At 46.7% G+C, this 23,029-nt stretch overlaps 1 protein-coding gene across 4 annotated transcripts in view; it reads left to right on the top strand.

Moving 5' to 3' along the window:
* DYTN (dystrotelin) overlaps positions 1 to 22,800 on the top strand; it is a 60,464-nt gene extending 37,664 nt beyond the window's left edge. For all 4 annotated transcript variants that reach the window (XM_034786041.1, XM_034786042.1, XM_034786039.1 and 1 more), the window contains exons 13-16: positions 9,822 to 9,981; positions 11,377 to 11,866; positions 20,896 to 21,045; positions 22,639 to 22,800. In XM_034786041.1, coding sequence (XP_034641932.1) covers positions 9,822 to 9,981; positions 11,377 to 11,866; positions 20,896 to 21,002 — 757 coding nt within the window. In that variant the 3' untranslated portion in view covers positions 21,003 to 21,045; positions 22,639 to 22,800. The remainder of the gene's footprint in view (positions 1 to 9,821; positions 9,982 to 11,376; positions 11,867 to 20,895; positions 21,046 to 22,638) is intronic.
* The last annotated feature ends 229 nt before the right edge of the window (positions 22,801 to 23,029 follow it).

Genomic DNA, 23,029 nt, shown 5'->3' with positions numbered 1-23,029 from the left:
ACACGAGCAAGATAGTCCAGCTCCTATCGTCCCTGCAAAAGAACACACACACAAAAAATACAAATAGCAATTTTCCAAGTCCTTCTTTAGATTACTATAATATTATTTAATTTACTACTAATACAAGCAAAAATCTTCTGCCTTTTCCAGAACACAAGTTGGAAATAACCCCTAGAATGCAGATTTGAATCTGCACCCATGTTGTTCAGCAGAACAGTTTGAATATACCCATGGTAAGAAAAGAAAAGCTTCACACCAGCATCAACCAACAGAAATGTCTTTAGAAAAATTAACAGTTGGATTGTAAATCGGATTCCTACTCCCGGTGTGGCATCAATATTGTGGGGGATTCATGGCCATATCAAAACCCAGTGCAAGTGATTATTAGCCAGTCTTCAGTTTACTAAAATACTGGTTAGAAAATGAACTCTGCTGTATAACAACTAGACATTTTGGATGGGATTTTTAAAAGTGCTCATAGATGGCCTAACTGCTCCCCCTGAAGTCAATGGGAGTTTTATCATTTACTTTACTGGGAATAGAATTAGGTCAACACAGCACCCTTTTGAGTCTCACCCTGTCTATAAATGTTAATATTCAATCTAGAAGTTGTGATGTCCTGTCCCTTTAAATGTTTGAGCACTCCTCCCACCCTGTGCAAAGCCTTACTTTGGTGTTAGTTTCAGGTTTGCAGCCAGAACAACAACAATTTCCACAGCAGCTAACTCTGCTTCCATAAGCTCCTCTGTGTCTGAGTCTCCATCTCTGCTAGGTCCAACTAGAGCAGTAATAAAGTGCAATTTTAAAAAAAATGAGGATAAGTAACCCCTGGAATATATTTATTTAGGGACATGGTAGATTCTCCATCACTTGAAGTCTTTAAATCAAGCTTGGATGTCATTGGAAAATATATCCTTTGCTCAAGCAGGAGTTATGGGCTTGATGCTGAAATTATTGGTTGGCGTTCTATGGCCTGTGGTTCATTGTGGGAAAACTTTACTGCCTGCCCTGCACATTACAGGACGTTTGAACAGCCCACCAATGCAGCTTGCCAAGCAGTCATTTTGGTCTGTGCAATCCCAGCTACCGAAGCCAGTAACATGGAGAAGGCGCTGTTTGATGAACTTCTCTTGCTTGTGCTTTCACTCTTGTATCAAGAAACTGGCAAGGTACGGGTGGACATTTCAGTGGCATTTTCTGTCCCACCAAAGGTACTTGACAGATTTCCTGATGGATTGGCAGGAGGAGTACCCTGGCATTGCAGACTCGTATTGGCAGAGGCTGCTCAGGATAATTGGCAAAGCCACTGATGTCCCCTATGTAGACCATCGCTTCTGGTGCAGGACCACATTCAGACTGGTGGAACCACATCGTCATGCAGAACTGGGATGACCAGCAGTGGGTCTAGACCTCTCGCATGAAGAAATCCACATTTCTGGAGCTTTTTGAGTAGCTTGCCCCCACCCTCCACCGTAAAGAGACAACTAAGGTAACTCTTGCCGGCCCAGAAGCGGGTTGCTATAACCGTCTGGAAGCTGGATACCCCAAACTGCTACAGGTCCATTGCCAACCAGTTTGGGGTTGGAAAGTCAAGAGTTGGTAACATGGTGGCAGAGCTAACTGAGGCAGTCAGGCATGTGGTTTGCCCCAAGGTGGCAGGCATTAAAGATAGTCTGGAGGTAACTGCTGACTTTGAGAGGATGGTCTCCTACCAGTGCTGGGGCCATGAATGAGACTCATGTGCCCATAGTTTGCCCTCCTCAAAGAGCACGAGTACATAAACTACAAAGGATACTACTCTACTGTTATACAGACACTAATGGACCACAAAGGCAGATTTATGAACAAAATCATCATGGACTGTACTGGAAAAGAGCATGGTGCCAGTTTTTCCCCGCTCAGGAGTCTACATTCATGGACAGGCTGGGACATTATTCCCACAAATGACATGACATAAACAGTGTTACTGTTATTCTGGGGGACTCCACATACCCCCTTTTGCCATGGCTTATGAAACCATACCATGAATTCAGAGGCCCTGGCAAAAGAAGGTTAAATTACACTCTCAGCAGGTGTAGAATGGTTGTTGAATGTACTTTTTGGCAGATTAAAATCATATTGGAGGCAGGGCCGGCTCCAGGCACCAGCTAAAGAAGCAGGTGCTTGGGGTGGCCAATACCAAGGGGCGGCACTCCAGCCACTATTGGGGCAGCACGTCCGGGTCTTCGGCGGCGGGTCCCTCAGTCCCTCTTGGAGCGAAGGACCTGCCGCCAAATTGCCGCCGAAGAGTGGAGCGGCGCGATCGCGCTGCCGCAGCTTTTTTTTTTTTCTTTGCTGCTTGGGGCTGCAGAAAACCTGGAGCCGGCCCTGATTGGAGGTGTCTACAGACCCATTTGGATGCCAGTGTCATCAATACTGTCCGCATTACTGTGACTTGCTGCACTCTTCATAACTTTTGTGAAGCCATTTCCCCGAGAATGGACCTATGATAGCAAGGGGATGCTGGATTGGTACTCTCAGGCAGAAAGTGCAGCTACCCCTATGGGAGCTGGTTGCACCTGGGCACCAAAAGTGAGGGATGCTTTGTGCTCTCACATTATGGACTTGCAATGGCCCAATGGAAGAGGGGGAATAGTACCTGTAGGAATGTGCTTGTGGGGGAAAAGTGGCTCATTATTTTTGAGGGGAGCAGAGAGCAGTGCTTGGGAGGAGTGTGGGGTTGATTGCCATGCACTGTAAGTCTGAATGACATGAAGAATAATGAATTGGAGGTGGTAGAATGGGTGCCCAGATGGAATTTATTGAAATGTGAATGGCCATACCTAGCTAAATCGAGGAATACTATTTGCTTACTAATGTTTAATTGCTCCTGAATATGTTTTTAGCTTTATTAGCTCAAATCATGATTGCACGAAGTGATGCATTGATAGCAATAAACTTTCTTGAAAACATATGTTTTATTTGTAAACATGTCTTAAAATAGCAAAACACTCACACACTGTTGGGCAGACCAGCTGCCTTAACAAAACCATACACAAATGCACAAAAAAAAAAAAAAAAAAAAAAAAAAAAAAAAAGGCAGGAAATATTTAATACCTGACAGAATCCCCATGCCGCTACATGTCCTCTGGCCCCATGTTCTCCTTTCCCTTTACACATTTTCCCTTCACTTGGCAGAGGGGTAGGCAGATGGAGGTTTCCACTAGAGAAGAGTTGAAGAAGGAAGGCTGCATGGAGTTTAGTTGTCCTGCCCCACTGCTTTTGAGTCCTGAATGCATCGATCACCCTGATATGGGGTTGCCCAAGCTACTGCAGGACTGAGGTATGTTGCAGGGTTATCCTGCCATGGTGTGGGGGAGGCAGCAGGAGATGGTACTCTGGCAGCCATTATGGATGGGAGTCGCTGAAACAGTTCTCTGTTGAGCTCTGTCTCCCTCCCTAAGCCACCATTCCTGTTCCAGGAACTGCTTTCCAAGTGCCAGCCCCATCGCGGAAACCCTGTTCTCTACCTGGGTGGCATGCCCCAGCCTTTCCTCTTGCCTGTCAGTATGCTGTTGTTCCAGTCTTTCATCCCTCTTCTTCTGGTACCGGACCCGCTGGTCTGCCCTCTTAAGATCATCGACCATAACTTTGTCATGGAAACTCTTCCTTTTGGAACGGTCCGTGAAAGTACCTTGGGCCAGGAATCAAGTTCCTGAAGAACAGCAGGCAGTAGAGGTTGAGGGTCCTGAAATAGGACAAGAAAAAAGGATTATTGTCTAAAGTAGATTAGTATCACAGAATTAATTATGGTGGAATCTCAAGAACATAATATGTAACATTTCTAAAGTGAACAAATATTGTGAAGGGGCTGCTTTAATCCTCATGCTGTCTCTGAACATAGCCTTGTTAGTCACTGTTACAGAAGTATGGAGACAAGGGTAAGTTAAAAATTATAATCTTTTTTCTGTTTCATAAAAATTTCATAACTAATTGTCATGCGGGGGAGGAGGAGAGATGTGTATAATGCCCTTGCTGCAAAAGGCTTTTTCTGTCATTTCAGGTCTTTCATATTTTGGAAGACGACATAAGTGTTCTTGTGGTGCCCTATTGGCAGAGAGACATGTTATTCCAAGCTGCTGGAGAGAAACATGCACTCTGTGCAGCTGAAATATTCAAACATATAGTGACCAAACAGCATATTTGAAAGTTGGGTGGATTAGTCAGCTAAACGGGGGGTCTGGAAAATACGCCCTTCCCTGCAATGTGACTATCTATGTGGAGCTCCTGCTTCAGGAAAAGCATGCAGCTATCAGCAGCCAGGATTGGGCCAGAATCCATGAAGGAATTAATCTTATGAGCTGACACAGCATCTTTGGCCTACCCTGTTACTGCCACATGCAAATATGCTAAAATCTGCAGCTTTTCTGCACCCGGCACAGTTCTGGGGAAAAAACTGACGCCCCATTCGTACTTCGGAGAAATGAATTTGTGACCCGCAGACTGCATGGATTACCTCTAACAGAAATGGACTAGATTTGGAAATAGAAGACTTTTTCCCAAATACACACACACTCAGTTCGCTGTTTATAGGCAGCTGCATAGACCCAGGAGGAGTGATTACAAAGTGGCGTATTTCTTATTGCTGAAAGGAAATCATGAATGACTCTAGCAAACATCTGTGACTTAACAGTTACAATAACCTTTACAGCTGTTTATTAATCTTTGAAATTTCAAGTTGCCATTTTGAACTAAACAGGTGGGGGAAGGGAAGGCGAATGATGCAGGAATCCCTCCCATTACTGGAATAATAAACTGTAAATTTGAATCATACACTTACCAGGCTCTGGGGCCACGTCAGACTCCACCGTGTTTGCAGCAGACTTGGCAGTGGGCTGTTCCTTGGGCAGGGCGATCAAACAGCTCTTCCAAGTAGGGACCAAGAACTCGCTGTTGATCCTGATCCACGGCTTGCTCTGGAACTGGTTTCATTAAGAGAGTCACTTCATGCTCCTCACTTGGAGCCTGCTGCTGACTGCTTTCAGTCCTCATGGGGGATTTAGGGGCTAACATAGAATCACAGAATATCAGGGTTGGAAGAGACCTCAGGAGGTCATCTAGTCCGACCCCCTGCTCAAAGCAGGACCAATCCCCAACTAAATCATCCCAGCCAGGGCTTTGTCAAGCCAGGCCTTAAAAACCTCTAAGGCTGGAGATTCCACCACCTCCCTAGGTAACCTATTCTAGTGCTTCACCACTCTCCTAGTGAAATAGTTTTTCCTAATATCCAACCTAGACCTCCCCCACTGTGACTTGAGACCATTTCTCCTTGTTCTGTCATCTGCCACCACTGAGAACAGCCTAGCTCTATCTTCTTTGGAACCACCCTTCAGGTAGTTGAAGGCTGCTATCAAATCCCCCTCACTTCTTTTCTGAAGACTAAATAAGCAGAGTTCCCTCAGCCTCTCCTCATAAGTCATGTGCCCCAGCCCCCTAATCATTTCTGTTGCCCTCCGCTGGACTGTCTCCAATTTGTCCACATCCTTTCTGTAGTGGGGGGCCCAAAACTGGATGCAATACTCCAGATGTGGCCTCACCAGATGTGTGCCAAATAGAGGGGAATAATCACTTCCCTCGATCTGCTGCCAATGCTCCTACGAATGCAGCCCAATATGCCATTAGCCTTCTTGGCAACAAGGGCACACTGCTGACTCATATCCAGCTTCTCGTCCACTGTAATCCCCAGGTCCTTTTCTGCAGAACTGCTGCTTAGTCCATCCTAAGCGCAAGACTCTACACTTATCATTGAACCTCATCAGATTTCTTTTGGCCCAATCCTCCAATTTGTCTAGGTCACTCTGGAACCTATCCCTAACCTCCAGCATATCTACCTCTCCCTTCATCTTAGTGTCATCTGTGAACTTGCTAGGGTGCAATCCATTCCTTCATCCAGATCATTAATGAAGATGTTGAACAAAACCAGCCCCAGGACCAACCCCTGGGACACTCTGCTTGATACCGGCTACCAACTAGACATCGAGCCATTGATCGCTACCCATTGAGCCAGATGATCTAGCCAACTTTGTATCCACCTTATAGTCCATTCATCCAATCCATACTTTTTTAACTTGCTGGCAAGAATACTGTGGGAGACTGTATCAAAAGCTTTCCTAAAGTCAAGGTATATCAGGTCCACCACTTTCCCTATATCCACAGAACCAGTTATCTGATCATAGAAGCAGAGGTGAGCTGGAGCCAGTTCCCACCGGTTCGTGGGAACCTGTTAAATTTAGAAGCCCTTTTAGAACCGGTTGTCCCGCACGGGACAACTGGTTCTAAAAAGGCTTTTAAATTTAACAAAAGCTCCAGCAGCTCCCTGCCCTTCCCCTGGCCCCAGCTCACCTCGCTCCGCCTCCTCTCCTGAATGCTCCCCTGGCTTCTCCTCCCCCTTCCCGGCTTCCTGCGAATCCAGCTCACCTCGCTCCGCTTCCTCCCCTGAATGCTCCCCTGGCTTCTCCTCCCCCTCCCCGGCTTCCTGCGAATCAGCTGTTTGTGTGGGAAGCCTGGGAGGGCTGAGAAGGAAGCAGCGGCTTCCCGCAGGTGAGCTGGGGCGGGTGCGCGAGGAGGGCTCCAGGCGCCGCACGGCTCTGGCCCCGGCCGGCCTTCGTGGCCCCCGGGCCCAGGCCCGGCCCCTACCCCAGCTCCCACCTCCAGGCAGTGCGGTAAGGGGGCAGGGAACAGGGAGGGGGTGTTGGATAGAGGGTGGGGGTGTTGGGGGGGTGGATTAGGGTCGGGGCGGTCAGAGGGCAGGGAACAGGGGGATTGAATGGGGGCAAAGGGCCTGGGGGGAGCTGTCAGGAAGGAGCAGGCGTTGGATGGGGCGGTGGGGGGCAGTCAGGGGCAGGAGTTCCAGGGGCAGTCAGGGGATAGAGAGAAGGGGTGGTTGGATGGTGCAGGAGTCCTGGGGGGGGCACAACCCCCTCGTGGGGTCAGGAGAAGGGAACCGATTGTTAATATTTTGGCAGCTCATCACTGCATAGAAGGCAATCAGGTTGGTCAGGCATGACTTGCCCTTGGTGAATCCATGTTGATTGTTCCTGATCACTTTCCTCTCCTCCAAGTGCTTCAAAATGGATTCCTTGAGGACATGCTCCATGATTTTTCTGGGGACTGAGGTGAGGCTGACCAGTCTGTAGTTCCCCGGATTCTCCTTCTTCTCTTTTTTAAAGGGCAACATCATGACAGACCAGGTCGTCATGAAGCACGGTTGGCTCCGTGCTGGGCACAGTGCCCAGAACCCAGTCAAAGTCATCATAAAATGGGCATGTCATTAGCAAGCTGCCTGAGGTGCGGTTCTTGTTCCTGGTCTTCCTGTATTCACTCTTTATCCTCTTAATATGACCACTTGTCCAGAAAATCTGTAGAGCTGCTAGGTTTTTATCTATTTGCTGGTATGCATAATTGTTCCTGGTGTTTTACTAGCCTCGCATCAGAGATTCACCAAAATTTGGCTGTGCTCCTGTGGCCATGAAGCAGCTCACTTTGCAAAAGGCTTGATTGTTTCGCTCTCCATTGCAAACCCAGAGGTTCTCCGATAGTGTGCTTGCAGATCAGTGATCAGAAGAGAATGGGTTAATGCTGGCATGAGCTGCTGCCATTTGCCAAAGGGGGGGTTGGCTTCTGTTTTCAACAGAGTGGATTGGAGATTGTTGGGATAGAGAGGACTAAGGAAGTTGTCCCATGGAATTGTGGGATACTTCTGGCAGACTACTGGGACATGTATCGAGTGGACTGCATCTGCACTGCAAAGTAATAGGGGTGAAATCCTGGGTCCCAGCTCGACTTGTGCTTGGACCCTGCAGGGTCCTGGGACTGAGTCCTGGGTTAGAGCAATTGCAGTGTAGATGCAAAAGGTGTTAGGCTTGAGCCCAAGCTCAAGCACAGGCTTACACTGCAGTGCAGACATACCCATAGGGGCCAGTCCTGTGAGATGCTGAATATCTTCAACTCCCACTGAAGTTAATGGTAGCAGAGATGGTGCGTGTGAAGCCTGCTCCTTCAGAAATGTACTCTGTCCTGACTCAAGACTAGGGTTGCCAATCCTCCAGGATTGTCCTGGAGTCTCCAGGAATTAAAAATGAATCTTTAAAGATTATGTCATGTGAGGAAACCTCCAAGAATACATCCAACCAAAGTTGGCAACCCAATCCTGTAAACAGGAAAATGAGTAACTTTGCTCACGGGAGTAGTCCCCTTCATTCCTAGTCAGTGGAAATACTTGCACAGGTTAAGTTTCTCAGGTGCATGTTTGCTGACAGAAATGGGCACAGAAATAGCTAAAGATTCTCAGAATCACACAGGACAGGGCCATTAAATGCTGAAATATAAGGACTATTAAAAGGACTAGTAGAGCTGGTCAAGAATTTTCCAATGAAACATTTTTCATCAGGAAATGTTGATCTGTTCATTTTCTGATTCAAAATAATTTTTTGCTTAGACATTTTAATTTGTATTAAAATAAGTTTTTTAAAAAATTAAAAGGTAGGTATCAAAACGAGATGTTTCAATTGATCCGAACCAAAAAAATTTCATTGGTTCACAAAAAAAATTTGAGATTGACTTTTTGTCCCATCTCAGGGTGGGAAAAAATTTCAAAAATCTGAAAAACTCTTGCAGGACAGGAAAACCTTTTCTAAACCCAGATCTAAATACTAGTGTTAACTTTGCATGTCCAGGCTTTTTACAAGCCTTCTGGCCAAGTCTTGCTCAGCTGATATGTATAATCTCATTGAAGGGGTCAGTAGGGCTACTCACATGAGGAAAGTGAGCAGATGAGTTCTGCCTTTATCCCTAGCGAAAGTGGGTTTTTCTGAGTGCGTACTGACTGATGTATTTCTTCTTTCAAAAATAGAGCTGGAAGAAACCGTTTAGTAAAAGACAGATTTATAACACCGTTACTTCTTGCTTATATGAACCAACACATTATCCAATAGAAAGTTAATAAACTAGAACTAGAACTCTTGGATGTAATAGAAGAGTGGGGAGAACTATTTCAGTTGAGCAATATACAGCAGCTGTCTTATTTCGCCAGTGATAACCAGCTTTTATATCTCCCTTTCCGCCTCAGCAGTGGGCAAGACAGAGCTGTATTGCTATCCTGTGGGCAGCACGTCTCCGTAGGAGTCTGCCTCTAGATTAGAGAAATGGGTAGTATTATGTATTGTCTGCCCTGAGTAGATATTAGGTGCATCGTCTTTAGTATGTGTGTGGGTAGCACTTTTGATTGCAATAACCTCATCTTTCCAAGGACAGTGGCTTCTGTCGAAACTTTCTGTGCAATCAATGGAGGCCATACAGAAGGTCCTTAGCGAGAAGGATCATCATCAGGGAACAATGGGGCAGATTCATCCGTGTGCTGGGGCCAGGACAGACAGCTTGCACTTCCTCACTTTGAGAGCTGGCAGGAGCTGGCTTTACCCCAGGCACAGGGAAGGGCAGCCTTGTGGGCTGCCCTGTCTCTTGTCTCTGTTGTGACAGTCCCATGGGCCATTCCAGGAATGTTGAATCACCAGAGCCCAGGACCATCCTGGGCACACCTTCTCCATCCTGCCCATGTCCTGAGCTTCCTGCAATGCCCTTGTGCATAGGCTGCTGTGGAGGCACTTCAGCTCCTGGAGTACTGGCCCCCTGCACCCTGGTGGGAAGGTTCTTTTACCTGTGCTATGGCCCCTTTGCACCAGCCCAGCTGCAATATTTGTTCTCTCTCGTGCTCTGCACTAAGGAGTGTGCATGGAAGGTAATTTAGTCCAGTAACTCCCCTGTCGCTCTCTGTTGCCTGGCAGGTACCTGAGAAAGCAGTTAAACAAATGGAAAGACAAAGTGCTGCTCCTCCACAACTCCCAGGAAGACAAAAGCTGCAGACTAGAAGCAAAGCTCCAAGCCCTGATAGCAAACCATGAGTGTGTGCAGGCGGAGCTGCAGCAAATGATGCAGGAAATAAAGGTACAGAGAACAATGTGCCAAGAATCTTGACAACGATTTGGCTATTGGCATGCTCTGAGCACTGCGCACCAGCATTGTCTCATTGTTACTTTGTGCTTCCCCTGTTGTCTCTTGTATCTATCTATCTATCTATCGACATAGACAGACAGACAGTAAGCGGGGACTCTTTTTGTTCTGTTTATACAGCACCTAGCACAATGGGGCTCTGATCCACAATGGGGCTCGTAGGCATTACCACATTACAAATAAATAAATAAGAATTATAATGAATAATAAATAATGCGTAAGAGTGAAAACACCCTTAGAGAAATTCCAACCATAAAAAAAAAGTCTCCAAAGAGAATTGCTCAATGCATCTTAATCAAGACTGGACACATCACTAGACAGTGCAGTCTAAAGAACAATCTTATCTTGTCAGGTGATAAGAATTAGAGATCTAGTCTGATAATTAAAGGAAAGTCTTTCTTTGCTGCGGATCAATATCTTATTTTGCCTTTTTCTTTTGAAATATTTTAATTCTGATTTATTTAAAGTAACCTTTGGTTTCTAAAATTTAAATGATGTTTTCGCTCTAAAATATTAGTCCATATGCTATGCAAATACATGGCATCTTACAACTGGATATACATGCAATTTGTTTGTATGAGTCATACATACAAAGACACATATATATACACGAAATATGCATGCACACATTGCATGGATGTGTGTGGGTGTGGGTGTATATATATATATATATATATATATTTCCCCTTAGTTAAATTATTTTAGAATAATTTTCCAGCAAATTAAATCTTGAGCTACTATGACGTCCCCTTTTTACTGGCACAATAAGGTATAATATCTTGAGACTGAAATTACAATAAATTGAGACATTGAAAATTGTGGAATGAAACCTGTGTACAATATAATTAGACCCAATACACTTAAAATCAGGCAGGGGATAACTAGAAGAAGAAAAAGACAGAGACAAGGTGTTTCTGGTTAGACACCAAAGTTTTTATGGGCCTGATCCAAAGTCCACTGAAGTCAATGAAATAATTCCTATTGATTTGTTGTTATATTGCAGTAGTGTCGAAAATCCCCAGCCACGATCAGGACTCCATTGTGCTAAGTGCTGTACAAGCGTATGAAGAGAAAGTCCCTGTCCTGAAAAGCTATAAACTAATTAGACAAGACTGACAAGGGAAGCATTACTATCCCCTTTTTACAGGTGGGGAAACTGAGTCATGGAGATTCACTGATTTGCCCAAGGTCATATATGGTTTCTGTGGCAGGGATGGGAGGGAACTGAAACCAGATCTCTCAAGTCTCATTTCAGTTCTTTAACAGGCTTCCATTGGCTTTGTATCAAGCTTTATAAGCAACAGGTTTCCTGTGTTGTGTTTATTTCAGGCAATGTTACAACCACCAAACTATCCTTCATTTGTATTGTGTCAAAATACGATGCCAAAAAGTGAAGACCCCTGGGAGGAAAGAAAGCTTCACAATGGATCAGATTCAGCTCTGGCAAAACCCATCCCCACTAGCTATACTGATCCCTCCTCAGCTGCAGAAAAAAGGCAGCTATTACAGACTCAGACTGATCCAGTTGCAATGAACCTGAGATCATCAGGTACCACTTTAGGGTCGATATTCCTGCAGAATGGCAACCCCCTAATGAGACAGCATGAAAAATCAAAAGAGAAGGGAATTCCTCAGACAGATCAGGAGGGGATATCACAACCTGAAAGGACCGGGAACCTTCCCCAGGGAATTATGACCACAGCTTCTAGTCCCACTGCTGCAGAAGTGCCATTTAATGAGAAGGAGGTGAATGAAGAGAAGGAACTGCAGCAGCTAGTGCTGAAGCTGCAGGATGCATTATCTCTCCAACTGCAACCAGGTAAGAGTTCTAACGTCACAGATATTGGGCCTGATTGTCTTCGGACCTACATCCGGTTTACTCCAGCATAGTTCTATAGACTTCATTGGAGCTACTCCGGACATATATACGTGAGTGGAGAATAGACCAGATGGACCAAACTCTCTATTCTGGTGTAAATGGGTGAAGCATCACTGACTTAATAAAGTGTCACCCTTTGACACCAACAGAGAATTTAGTCCATTGAGTCTAGCATGAGGTGCCTTTATATTTACACTTTGGGTCAGTCAGGTGCTGCACTTATCTGCATCCTGAGCAACTCTAGGAATTACCCAGAATATAAAAGTTGCAACGTGTGAGATGCTCATTAAATACTACTCAAGCCCGTACTCAGCAAATATTGTTCAGTCTTTCTGTGAAATTATATTTCACCTTTGGAAATGCTTTAAAGGTTCAGCAGGTTATGTTCCCAACAAGAGGGTGCTCATTTTCTTGCCTTCTCTATGAATTTGAGGTCTCATTTGAATTTCTTTCGCTGGTTTAAAATTACTCTAAAAAGGATGCCCACAGAGTTCACATCCATTCTTTAAACACAGGGGAGGTGTCCTTCATATCCCCTCTTCACAAAAGTCCTAGAGTATGTAATGATGGCACCTGCTGTTTTTCATCAATTTGAATATAATTTGGTTAGACAGTATATTATTAACTAGATAACTTGTGTTACATACATTTTTTTTTTTATTTCTAGATGTGCAGTAACTAAACCTCACTGCATCCCTTGACATTAGCAGAAAGCTTTTACATGGAAATCTGAAATGCACGGGAGGCAATAGGTCTCAGGATATTTGTATTAGATGTGCTTCCTGGCACTGTAAATTACTAAGGAGGGAGTGACATGGCATTCTGAGGAACCTGTGTTTTCAGTGATTGCTCATGTCAGTGCCAAGTAGGTGTGTGCATGCTGCGTGCACAATTGTCAAAAGGTTTTTCCCCTAGTGGTACCCGTCGAGTCGGCTGTGGACAGGGCCGGCTCCAGGCACCAGTGTAGGAAGCTGGTGCTTGGGGCGGCCAATTCAAAGGGGCGGCACTCCGTTCGGTATCAGGGCGGCATGTCCGGGTCTTTGGCGGGAATTCAGCAGCGGGTCCCGCATTCCCTCTCTTCCTCTTTGAGTTGCCGCCGAACTGCCGCCAAAGAGGAAGAGAGGGAGGACCAGCCACCGAATTGCCGCCGAAGAAGCGGTGCGATTGAGCTGCCGCCGAAGTGCCATCGCTCATCTTTTTTATTTATTTATTTATTTTTGGCCGCTTGGGGCGGCAGGAAAGCTGGAGCCAGCCCTGGCTGTGGAGCCTCCTGGAGTGGCGCCCTATGGTGGTGAATATAGGTCCCTGCTGACCTGCTGCCTCTTCAGTTCCTTCTTACCACCAGTGACAGTCTTTGAAGCTACTTTGTTCTCTTGCCTTGGATAAGCTCTTCTCCTAGCGAATAGTTATTCTTGTATTGTATATAGTTCTACGTAGTATAGGTGTTCTAGTATTTTAATTAAGTTAGTTTGTAGATAAGTTTCTGTTGGGAATTACCCCCCACTTTTTCCTACTAGGAGTTTTCCTACTCCCCTCCGGGGACCAGGGCATGCTTCAGTCTCAAGGCTTCAGAACTTGCAGGTCTTGCCAGAAGCCTATGCCCAGGGGAGACCCTCATGACTCCTGCATAAAGTGCTTGGGGGAAGCCCACCAGACCGACAAATGCAAGATCTGCAGGAGTTTCCACCCAAGGACTGAAGGAGAGAGACTTTGGACTTAAGCTTCTCCTTATGGAGTCAGCTGTCCATCCCCAGCTGGCTCAGACCACATCAAGATCCAAGCCCAGCACTTTGGTGCTGAGTGCACCAGCCTCAGTAAGGGAGGCTGTGGTGCTGGAGAAGGATTTGGGGCCCAGAGACCCGTGGCACCGCCACTCTTCGGCACCAAAGACAAGTTCGGTGATTTCTCGGCACTGATCTCAGTCACCGGTGCTGCATAAGAAGCTGAGAAGAGCCAAAAGAACTCACCAAAAGTCCGAGCAGTGGAGCACGATGGTGCCCATGGAGTGTGTCCCACATCAGGACACTCAGCTCCCGCTCAGGGACAGCTGGTACTGTTGACTCTGGTGGCCCAGGCAGAACCGTTGAGTCTGGTTCTGTTGGACTCTCCGGGATGGGAGAGCCAAATTGGGGAGTTGGACATGCCGTCCACTCCTGACATGTTTGAGGTTGCCAGGGACTTCATAGAGATGGCAATCCAGCACTCCCTGGCACCAGCAGCTCCAGCACCAGCACCATGCAGGGGGGCTGGACTGTCCAAGGGCAAACCAGCCATGCTGCGGCACTGGTCGTCCTCACCTCAGCACTGATCACCGGCACCAGCCCACATGGCACCGCCATGGAGCCCGAGATCAGACTCGTTCTTGGAGTCAGAACCAGAATCATACGTCTCCAAATGCAGCCGGCACCAGTCTCTTCAGTCCAGGCATAACGAGATGCAACAACTTTTGATGATGCCCTGGCCATCACAGTGGCAGGCACCCACTCAGTGGCCGTTCTGGTCCCCATGGGCGTATCATCAAGCCCAGGAGCCAAGCTCCAGGTCCCTTTCGGTCACCTCGGACAGACGGGGACCTCAGTCTGCCTCCATGGTAAGTGAACCTCCAAGGGGTTCGGAGCCCAGTGCCTGAGCCGGCACCGAAACTGGCACCAAGTTTGCATCTGGCAACGCATCTGCCACTGTGCAGGAAGCACCTGCTTGGGAGGACTTCTATGAGTTGGAAGGTCAGGAGGAGCCCATGCCTATGAGGGCTTCTTCATCTTCCTCCCTGGATGAGGCAGTAGCAGGCTTGTCTGCCTCATTACCGGCTTTGGATGATAGAGCCCATCAGGAGCTGCTCAGAAGAGTAGCCCAAAATCTTGGCCTGCAAGCAGAGGAGGTGTCAGCAGAAATGGACCCTATGGTGGACATTCTGACACCAGAAGGTGCTTCCAGGGTGGCCTTGCAATTGGTCAAGTCCATCCACAATACTACCAAGACCTTCTTGCACACTCCTGCTTCCATTCCTCCAATGGCTAAAGGGGTGAAGAGGAAGTACTTTGTACCCTTTAAATCAGGTGTCCCCAACGCAGTGCCCGCGGGTACCATGGCACGAGCCAGGGTATCCATGTGCGCCCACCTACTGGCCACCGGAAAAGCAGCCGCCGAAATGCCACCGAGAAGTGGCAATGTCAAGAAGCGCTACCGCCAAAATGCCGCCGAATTTCGGTGGCATTTCGGCGGTGACGCCTCTTGATGCTGCTGCTTCACGGCGGCATTTCAGCGGCTGCTTGTCTGGCGGCCACAGTCCTCGGCGACTAGTCATCCGGCGCCTGCCCCACGGAAAAGGTTGGGGACCACTGCTTTAAGAGGTACAAATACCTTTTCACCCACTCCCAGCTGGGCTTGCTGGCAGTGGATGTGGCCAAGGCCAAGGAAAGGCAGGGTCACCAGCGCCCCACTCCAACGTCTAAAGAGGCAAAGAAGCTGGACCTCTTCAGCCATAAGGTCTATTCCACTAGAGGGCTCCAGCTTCGAATTGTCAATCAGCAGGCAGTTCTTAGCTGCTACAGTTTTAACTCTTGGAACTCCCTGTCCAAGTTTAAGGAGCTACTTACATCTGACTCCCACTCTGACTTTGGGGCTGCCCTGGAGGTAGGCAAGACCATTGCAAGGACTTCCTTGAAGGCTGCATTAGACTCAGTGGACTCAGCCACCTGTACAGTATCTACGGCCATTGTCATGTGACTAGTTCGTGGCTCTAAGTCTCAGCCCTCCCCAGAGGTCCAACAGACTATACAGGACCTGTCCTTCAATGGTGCAGGTCTCTTCGCTGAGCAGATGGACTCTAGGCTCCATAATCTCAAAGACTCTAGAGCAACCTTAAAGTCCTTGGGGCTTCATACGCTGGCCCCGCAAAGAAAGCATTTTAAACCTCAGCCCCCGCCTCACTTCTACCCCTCTCAGCTGCGGCAAGACTATAAACAGGAGATGGGATAGGAGTAATAGGAGAAGGCCTCTGCAGTCCTCCTCTACCAAGGGCCAAGGCTTGGCGAGACAGTCACTGGCTCCCAAGAAAAGCTTTCGAAGGTGCACCCAGGGCTGACGCGTCAGTCCATATCCCGGATCCTTCTTCTTTTGTGAACCATCTATCCCATTTATACCATGCTTGGGCTCAAACAACATCAGATCGCTGGGTCTTGAGCATGGTAGAATTGGGATATTCTCTCCAATTCTATATCTTCCCACCCACCTTCCCCGTCCCTCTTCAGGGTCCCTTCTCATGAGCAACTTCTAGTGCAAGAGTGCAAATGCTCCTACAACTCGGGGCAGTAGAAGAGGTATCTATGGAGTTCAGGGGCAGGGGATTCTATTCCCGTTATTTCCTAATCCCCAAGGCCAAGGGGACCTGCAAAACCTCAACAGATTCATGAAGAAGCTGAAGTTCTGCACGGTCTCATTGCCTTCCATCATTCCCTCTCTGGATGCAGGAGACTGGTGTGCCGCCCATGACCTGAAGGATGCGTACTTCCATGTGTCCATAGTCCCGTCCCACAGACATTTCCTTCGATTTGTTGTCAACAACACCCATTATCAGTTCATGGTCCTCCCCTTCAGCCTCTCAGCAGCCCCTCGGGTGTTCACAAAGTGCATGGCGATTGTGGCGGCCTTCCTGTGAAAGCAGCAGGTGCAAGTGTTCCCATATCTGGACGACTGGCTGATCAAGGGTCAATCTTGGGCCCAAGTGGAGGACCATGTGAGCCTGGTGCACATGACATTCCTCAGTCTCGGTCTCATTCTAAATGTAGAAAAAAAAAGTCAACTATAACTCCTATGCAGAGGATAGAGTTCATCGGGCCCTCCTGGACTCCACCCAGGCTAGGACTTTTCTCCTAGAAGCTCATTTCCTCACCATAAGCGCCATCATAGAGGATCTCAAGAGATTCCCCACTACAATGGCGCAAACTTGTCTGAAGTTGCTTCGGCATATGGCTGCCTGCATGTGTATGTGGTACACCATGCCAGGTTGCAGCTACACCTGCTTCAGATGTGGTTAGCCCAAGTTTACAGGCCAAACAGAGATCGCATAGACAGACTGGTCACTCTTACTCCTCAGGTTCTCAAATCCCTCCGATGGTGGCTCAACCCACAAGCAATATGTGTGGGAGTGCCCTTCTCCATACTTCAGCCGTCGCTGTCTCTAGTCACAGATGCGGCAGCGATGAAATGGGGCGTGCACCTGAACGAACTCAAGACACAAGGCCTCTTGATCCCAGGTGGAACTTTTGCTGCACATCAACGTCAGGGAGCTGTGGGTGGTTCGTCTCGCTTGCCAGACATTTCAAACCCATCTACAGGGAAGATGTGTATCAGTACTAACAGACAATACCACAGCAATGTTTTATATAAACAGACAGGGTGGTGCTCGCTCCTCTCCCTGTGCTAGGAAACCCTCAAGCTGTGGGACTTCTGCATCGCCCACTTGATACAATTGGAGGCCTTGTACCTTCCCTGTTCACAGAATGAACCGGCCGATCGCCTCAGCAGGTCGTTTCACAGCCACAACTGATCCCTGCACCCGGATGCCACCATCAACATCTTCCAAAAGTGGGGATCTCCCCAGATAGACTTGTTTGCAACATGATGCAACAGGAAGTGTCAACAGTTCTGCTCCTTCCTGAACCACAGTCCAGGCTTTCTCACAGATGCCCTCTTCCTGTCCTGAAAAGGGTGCCTGCTGTATACATTCCCACCCTTCCCACTCACCCACAAGGTCCTCCTCAATGTCCAGTGAGAGAAAACGTCGTTGAGTTTAATAGCACCAGCGTGGCTCTGTCAGCACTGGTTCACCACGTTGCTGGACCTGTCAGTGAATACACCCATTACTTTGCCCTTGGTTCTGGACTTGATCACACAGGACCATGGCCACTTCCAGCACCCTAACCCAGAATCTCTCCATCTCATAGCATGGAAACTCCATGGCTGAATCCTCTAGAACTTACCTTCTCAGACTCGGTTAGGGAAGTTCTCCTGGGCAGCAGAAAGCCTTCCACTCGTGCCACTTATCTGGCAAAGTGGAAGAGATTTTCCATTTGGTCCCTCCAGAAAGGTACCCCTCTGTTGCAGTCCTCGATTCCCTTTATCCTGGGCTACTTGCTTCACCTGAAGCAACCAGGGCTGGCAGTTTCATCAGTAAAGGTGCACCTGGTGGTAATTTCGGCTTTCCATCCTGGCTCAACAGGACGCTCAGTGTTTGCTAACCCTGTGGTTGGCTATTTCCTCAAGGGGCTGGACAAACTGTACTCCCAAGTAAAACAACCAATCCCTCCATGGGAGCTTAACCTGGTGCTCTCAAGGCTCCTGGGCCCCCCCTTTGAGCCTCTAGCAATGAGTTCACTGTTCCACCTGTCTTGGAAAATGGCGTTCCTAGTGGCTATAACATCAGCCAGAAGGGGGTCTGAGCTCAAGGCTTTGACGTTGGAGCACCCTTATACTGTGTTTTATAAGGACAAGGTACAATTGTGACCGCACCCAGGTTTTCTCCTGAAGGTAGATTCGCAATTTCACACAAATCAGGACATCTTTCTGCCAGTGTTCTATCCTAAGCCACGTGCCAATGACAGGGAATGCATGCTCCATTCCCTGCATGTCAGATGAGCATTAGCCTTTTACATCAAGTGAACAAAGCCGTTTAGGAAGTTGATGCAGTTCTTCATCGCTATTGCAGAAAGAATGAAAGATCTCCCTATTTCGTCTCAGAGAATCTGTTCTGGATCACGGCCTGCATCAGAATATGCTGTTCTCTAGCAACGATTCCGGCCCCAGCGTTGACAACGCACTCCACAAGAGTGCAGGCTTCATCTGCAGCAGTCCTGGCACAGGTCCCCATTCATGACATCTGCCGGGCGGGGACGTGGTCGTCTATTCACACCTTTATGTCACACTACACCATCACTCAGCAGGCGAGAGACAATGCCGTGTTTGGTAGAGCTGTGCTACAGTCGGCAGCTCAGTGAACTCCGACCCCTCCTCCAGGGGACTGCTTGGGAGTCACCTACTTGGAATTGACATGAGCAATCACTTGAAGAAGAAAAAAAATGGTTACCGACCTTTCGTAACTGTTGTTCTTCGAGATGTGTTGTTCATGTCCATTCCGAGACCCACCCACCTCCTCTCTGTCAGAGTATCCGGCAAGAAGGAACTGAAGAGGCAGCGGGTCGGCAGGACCTATATTCACCGCCATAAGGGCACCATTCCGGGGGGCTCCACAGCCAACAGGGTACTACTAGGGGAAAAACCTTCCAACAATCATGCATGCGCATGCACACACCTACTTGGAATGGACATGAGCAACACATCTTGAAGAACAACAGTTATGAAAGGCAGATAACCAGTTTTTGTCTCTCACTGACAGGAAGTGGCTAGATTCATAGGTCACCTGTGTTATGCTGGATGGATTTTCAAGGAAGTAGGGGAGTTGAATATGAGAAAAGATAAAATAACGCTGTAAAAATGAGCTGGGAAGATTTAAAAAATAATTTAAAACTGCTTAAAATCTGAAATTAATAACATTCTATTAAACCTTCATCATGCAAGGCCCAAGGCACTCTGTGTCCATTACATCTGGCCCTATAAATATATATTACACACAAAAAACCATGTGAAAACAACATTACTGAGATTGCAAAAGTTGGAAAATGCCAGAATTAAGGTTGCTTCTGAACCCTTAATTCAGCCCTTTTATGCATTTGCATTATAAGTCAGTCTTTAAATACAGGATCATATACTATTTTTTCCACAGGACCCTTGCCTCCCACCCCCCAGCAACCAGTTCTAGCCTCTATTCTCCTCCCTGACTTCCAGTCCCACCTCTTTGCCTAGCCAGTTCCAATTCTGCTCCTCACCCCAGGTTCCAGGCACAGTTTCTTTTCCCCCTGCTCCACTTCCAGTTTCACCAGACACCTTGTCCCAATCTACTCTTCCCTCCTCCACAGTCCAGTTTTTGTTACCACTGTATTCAAATGAGACAGCTTTCTCCTCTGTGCTAGCTGACTGCCAGTAGGGGATCACTGAGCGCACAGGAGAGACAAGCTCATTGCTCTCAAGTTCTAGTGCCAGCTCCGCCCTGGACCAGATCAGCCACTACAGGGAAAGTTTGACTTTGCCCTTGTAGCCTTATGGAGGAGGAACAAGTTCAGCCTGGGGAAGCTGTGCAGCGCAGAAAACGTCAGCCCAAAGGATTAAAGTTTAGCAAAGTTATAAGCAACTGAAAACAGGGTCTTATAATGGGAACTCTTGGGCAACCTTAATAATAGTCAGTGCTACCAATGCTGCTGTTATATACAAGGTGCTTAGGAATGGACCCAAAGAGCAGTCTCTTACTGTAAGTAATCCATATAAGTCACAGAGCAAAGACTAACTCAACATGAGTAGAGATATGATCTGACACTCCGTTCATAGTTTATAAATACCATATTAAACATGTGGCAGTCAAGCATTGAACCCAGATCTTCTAATTTCCATTGCAGTGCTGTCACCACAACACTAGCCTTCCTCTCTCAGCGTGCAATCACTCTAGAATTACTCCAGATTTGCATTCATGTGAGCTCAACATTTAAACCCTCACTGCTTGAGTCATTTAAAACTGGAGAAGACATAGTACTGTAGAAGAAGTCACTCTCAGCAGTCAATATGGAACAAACTTGCATTGGTGGTCTTTTCTGTCTCCAATTTCTATGACTGTGTAATTGTTTGACCCCCACAGCCAGCCTCCCAATCACATAAAATCCTCTTGTAATCAATGGTCTTATTACAGCATAACTTTGTTCAGCTCTCAGGATGCCTCACTTTCATTGATAAGAATGTAATAAGGAAAGCCAGCGGATAAAACTTTTGTTTCTATAAAATTACCTTGAATTGGAGTCTTTTAAAGAGTCGTACAGGGATTTTACTGCATTTAGGTGCTGTGAAATAATCTCTTTTCTTTCCAGCTCAGCAGTCTGCTATAAAGCAGGAGTTGGTCTCCACAGCTGAGCATGTTTGCAGGTCCTTCTCTGACCTCATCAACCACGTGACTTTGCCTGCTTGGAAGAAATAGGATGCCAGTATTAGCCTTACTACTTCATCCCACTGTTGCCCAGGTAATTGCAGCCATGTGTCATCTCTAAAGTTGGTCAGATATTGAACTGTAATAATCTAACATAATCAAGTTCTGACTCTGGGGTCTTTACCAGAGTCTTCTGTGGTGTTAGAGAAGGAATTCTCCCTTATATTAGTACCATGTATTCCTAGCCTATTCCTAACCTGAAGAAAATATAGGGCTAGATCTTGGCCAATGCATATCAATATAGTTCTGTTGACTTCAGTGAGACTGTGCTAACATACACAGCTAATGACCTGGCCCATACTATCCTCTCATTACTATAGTACCTGATAATTGCTTGTGTTTCAGGAAACAAGAGGATTTTTTTCCCCACACGCACACATGGAGATGGCTTTAGCTAACCAATCTCATTGATAAGTTGTTTGACATTGTATCATAGTTCAAGAAGCAATGAATAGAAGGAGTAAATCTTTAGTTGTCTTCTCCAAGTTGTCCATTGTCTCCAACATCTGACAGTCATTTTACTAAATTAGCAACTAAATTGGTGAGAAGGAAGAGCTGTGAACAATTAGAGGCATTTTATTGCTTTAGAAGCTCCATATATATGGAATTATTAAAGAGCTTAATATTACTTGAAGGACTTACAACATCAGAAAAGATATTTTTGTTTTTCTTTTGTTGCTAGCACAGGGTATTCACAGAGTCGGCTGAAAACAAATTATGAAAACATTTCCAACACAGCATTGAAAATATTTAAGGATGGTGTTTCTATCTGGAAGGTTGGCATGCCGTTGAGAGATATTGGAATTCTGATAAGGGTTTAGATGGTTATTTAGGTTGTTGCTGGCTGAGCACCAGATCCTGTGCCCATTGAAGCCAAAGGCAAAGCTTCTATTGACTCAGCAGTGCAAACTTTCAGCCTTGGATGCTTTGGGGGATAATCTGGGATTCGGAGGGGAGTAAGATAGTGGACAAAAAGTTAATATATTATTCCTCAATGATTCATCTATAAGATGTGCCACATTCCACTTTCTCTCCTTCTGGTACATAGGTGAGAGATCTGGAAGGAAAGGGCTGAGCTCACACTTAGAAGAAAAGCCACTTGCACTATATGCTATTCTTTAATGTCCTGGCCGTGGGCCTGATTCTCCATGGTTACATCTGTTTTACACCAATATAACTCCCCGATTTCAATGGAGTTCTATTGACATAAATTGAGGTAACAGAAGAGAGTCACGCCCATGACAGTGTTGCTCTGGAATAGCAATGCTGAAGATTGAGACAATGGTGAGTAGGCTAGGTTTGGACTATTAATTGTGGTGGGGTTTTTTGATATTTTTGTGGGTAACTGTGACCAAAAGCATCCCTGTGTTCATACTCTACACACTGTTGTAATCTTTGTATGAAATATGCCTTGTAAGATTTCATTTGAAAATAATAAATAACTTGCTGGTCAATAATATGGTGAAATGTATGACAGTATTATATGTGACGTTACAAATTCACTCTATGTGATATTAACACATGTTCACAACCAGACAGCTCTGTCTAGGCAAAAGTTGTTAAACAGGCATATCCTAAATAAAGGCATGTATGTTTACCCCTCAATGTACATATAAATAGTAAATAGGGTCCTCGAGATAGCAGGAGGAAGAGATGACTAGAAACAGAACGAGTTGGATTTCATCAAAGACAAAGGGAGAAAAAAGGGGCATGGAGCCTCCTTCATCACCAGACTCCATGTTGCCTTCTTACTGCTTGAATAAACTTTACTTTGAAGCAGGGGTGGGCAAACTGCGGCCCGTGGGCCACATCCAACCCAGCAGCCAATTTAATCTGGCCCTTGAGCTCCTGCTGGGGAGCAGGGTATGGGGCTTGCCCTGCTCCCATACTCCAGCCGGGGAGCGGGGTCGGGGGCCGCTCGACACACATGTGCTGCGGCTCCCGGAAGCAGCAGCATGTCCCCACTCTGGCTTCTATGTTTAGGGGCAGCCAGGAGGCTCCGCGAACTGCCCCCGCCC

This window comes from Trachemys scripta, chromosome 11 (genome assembly GCF_013100865.1).
Source record: "Trachemys scripta elegans isolate TJP31775 chromosome 11, CAS_Tse_1.0, whole genome shotgun sequence".
NCBI lineage: Eukaryota > Metazoa > Chordata > Testudines > Emydidae > Trachemys > Trachemys scripta.
Note: the sequence above shows the minus strand (reverse complement) of the source record. Positions and strands in the feature narration are given on the sequence as shown.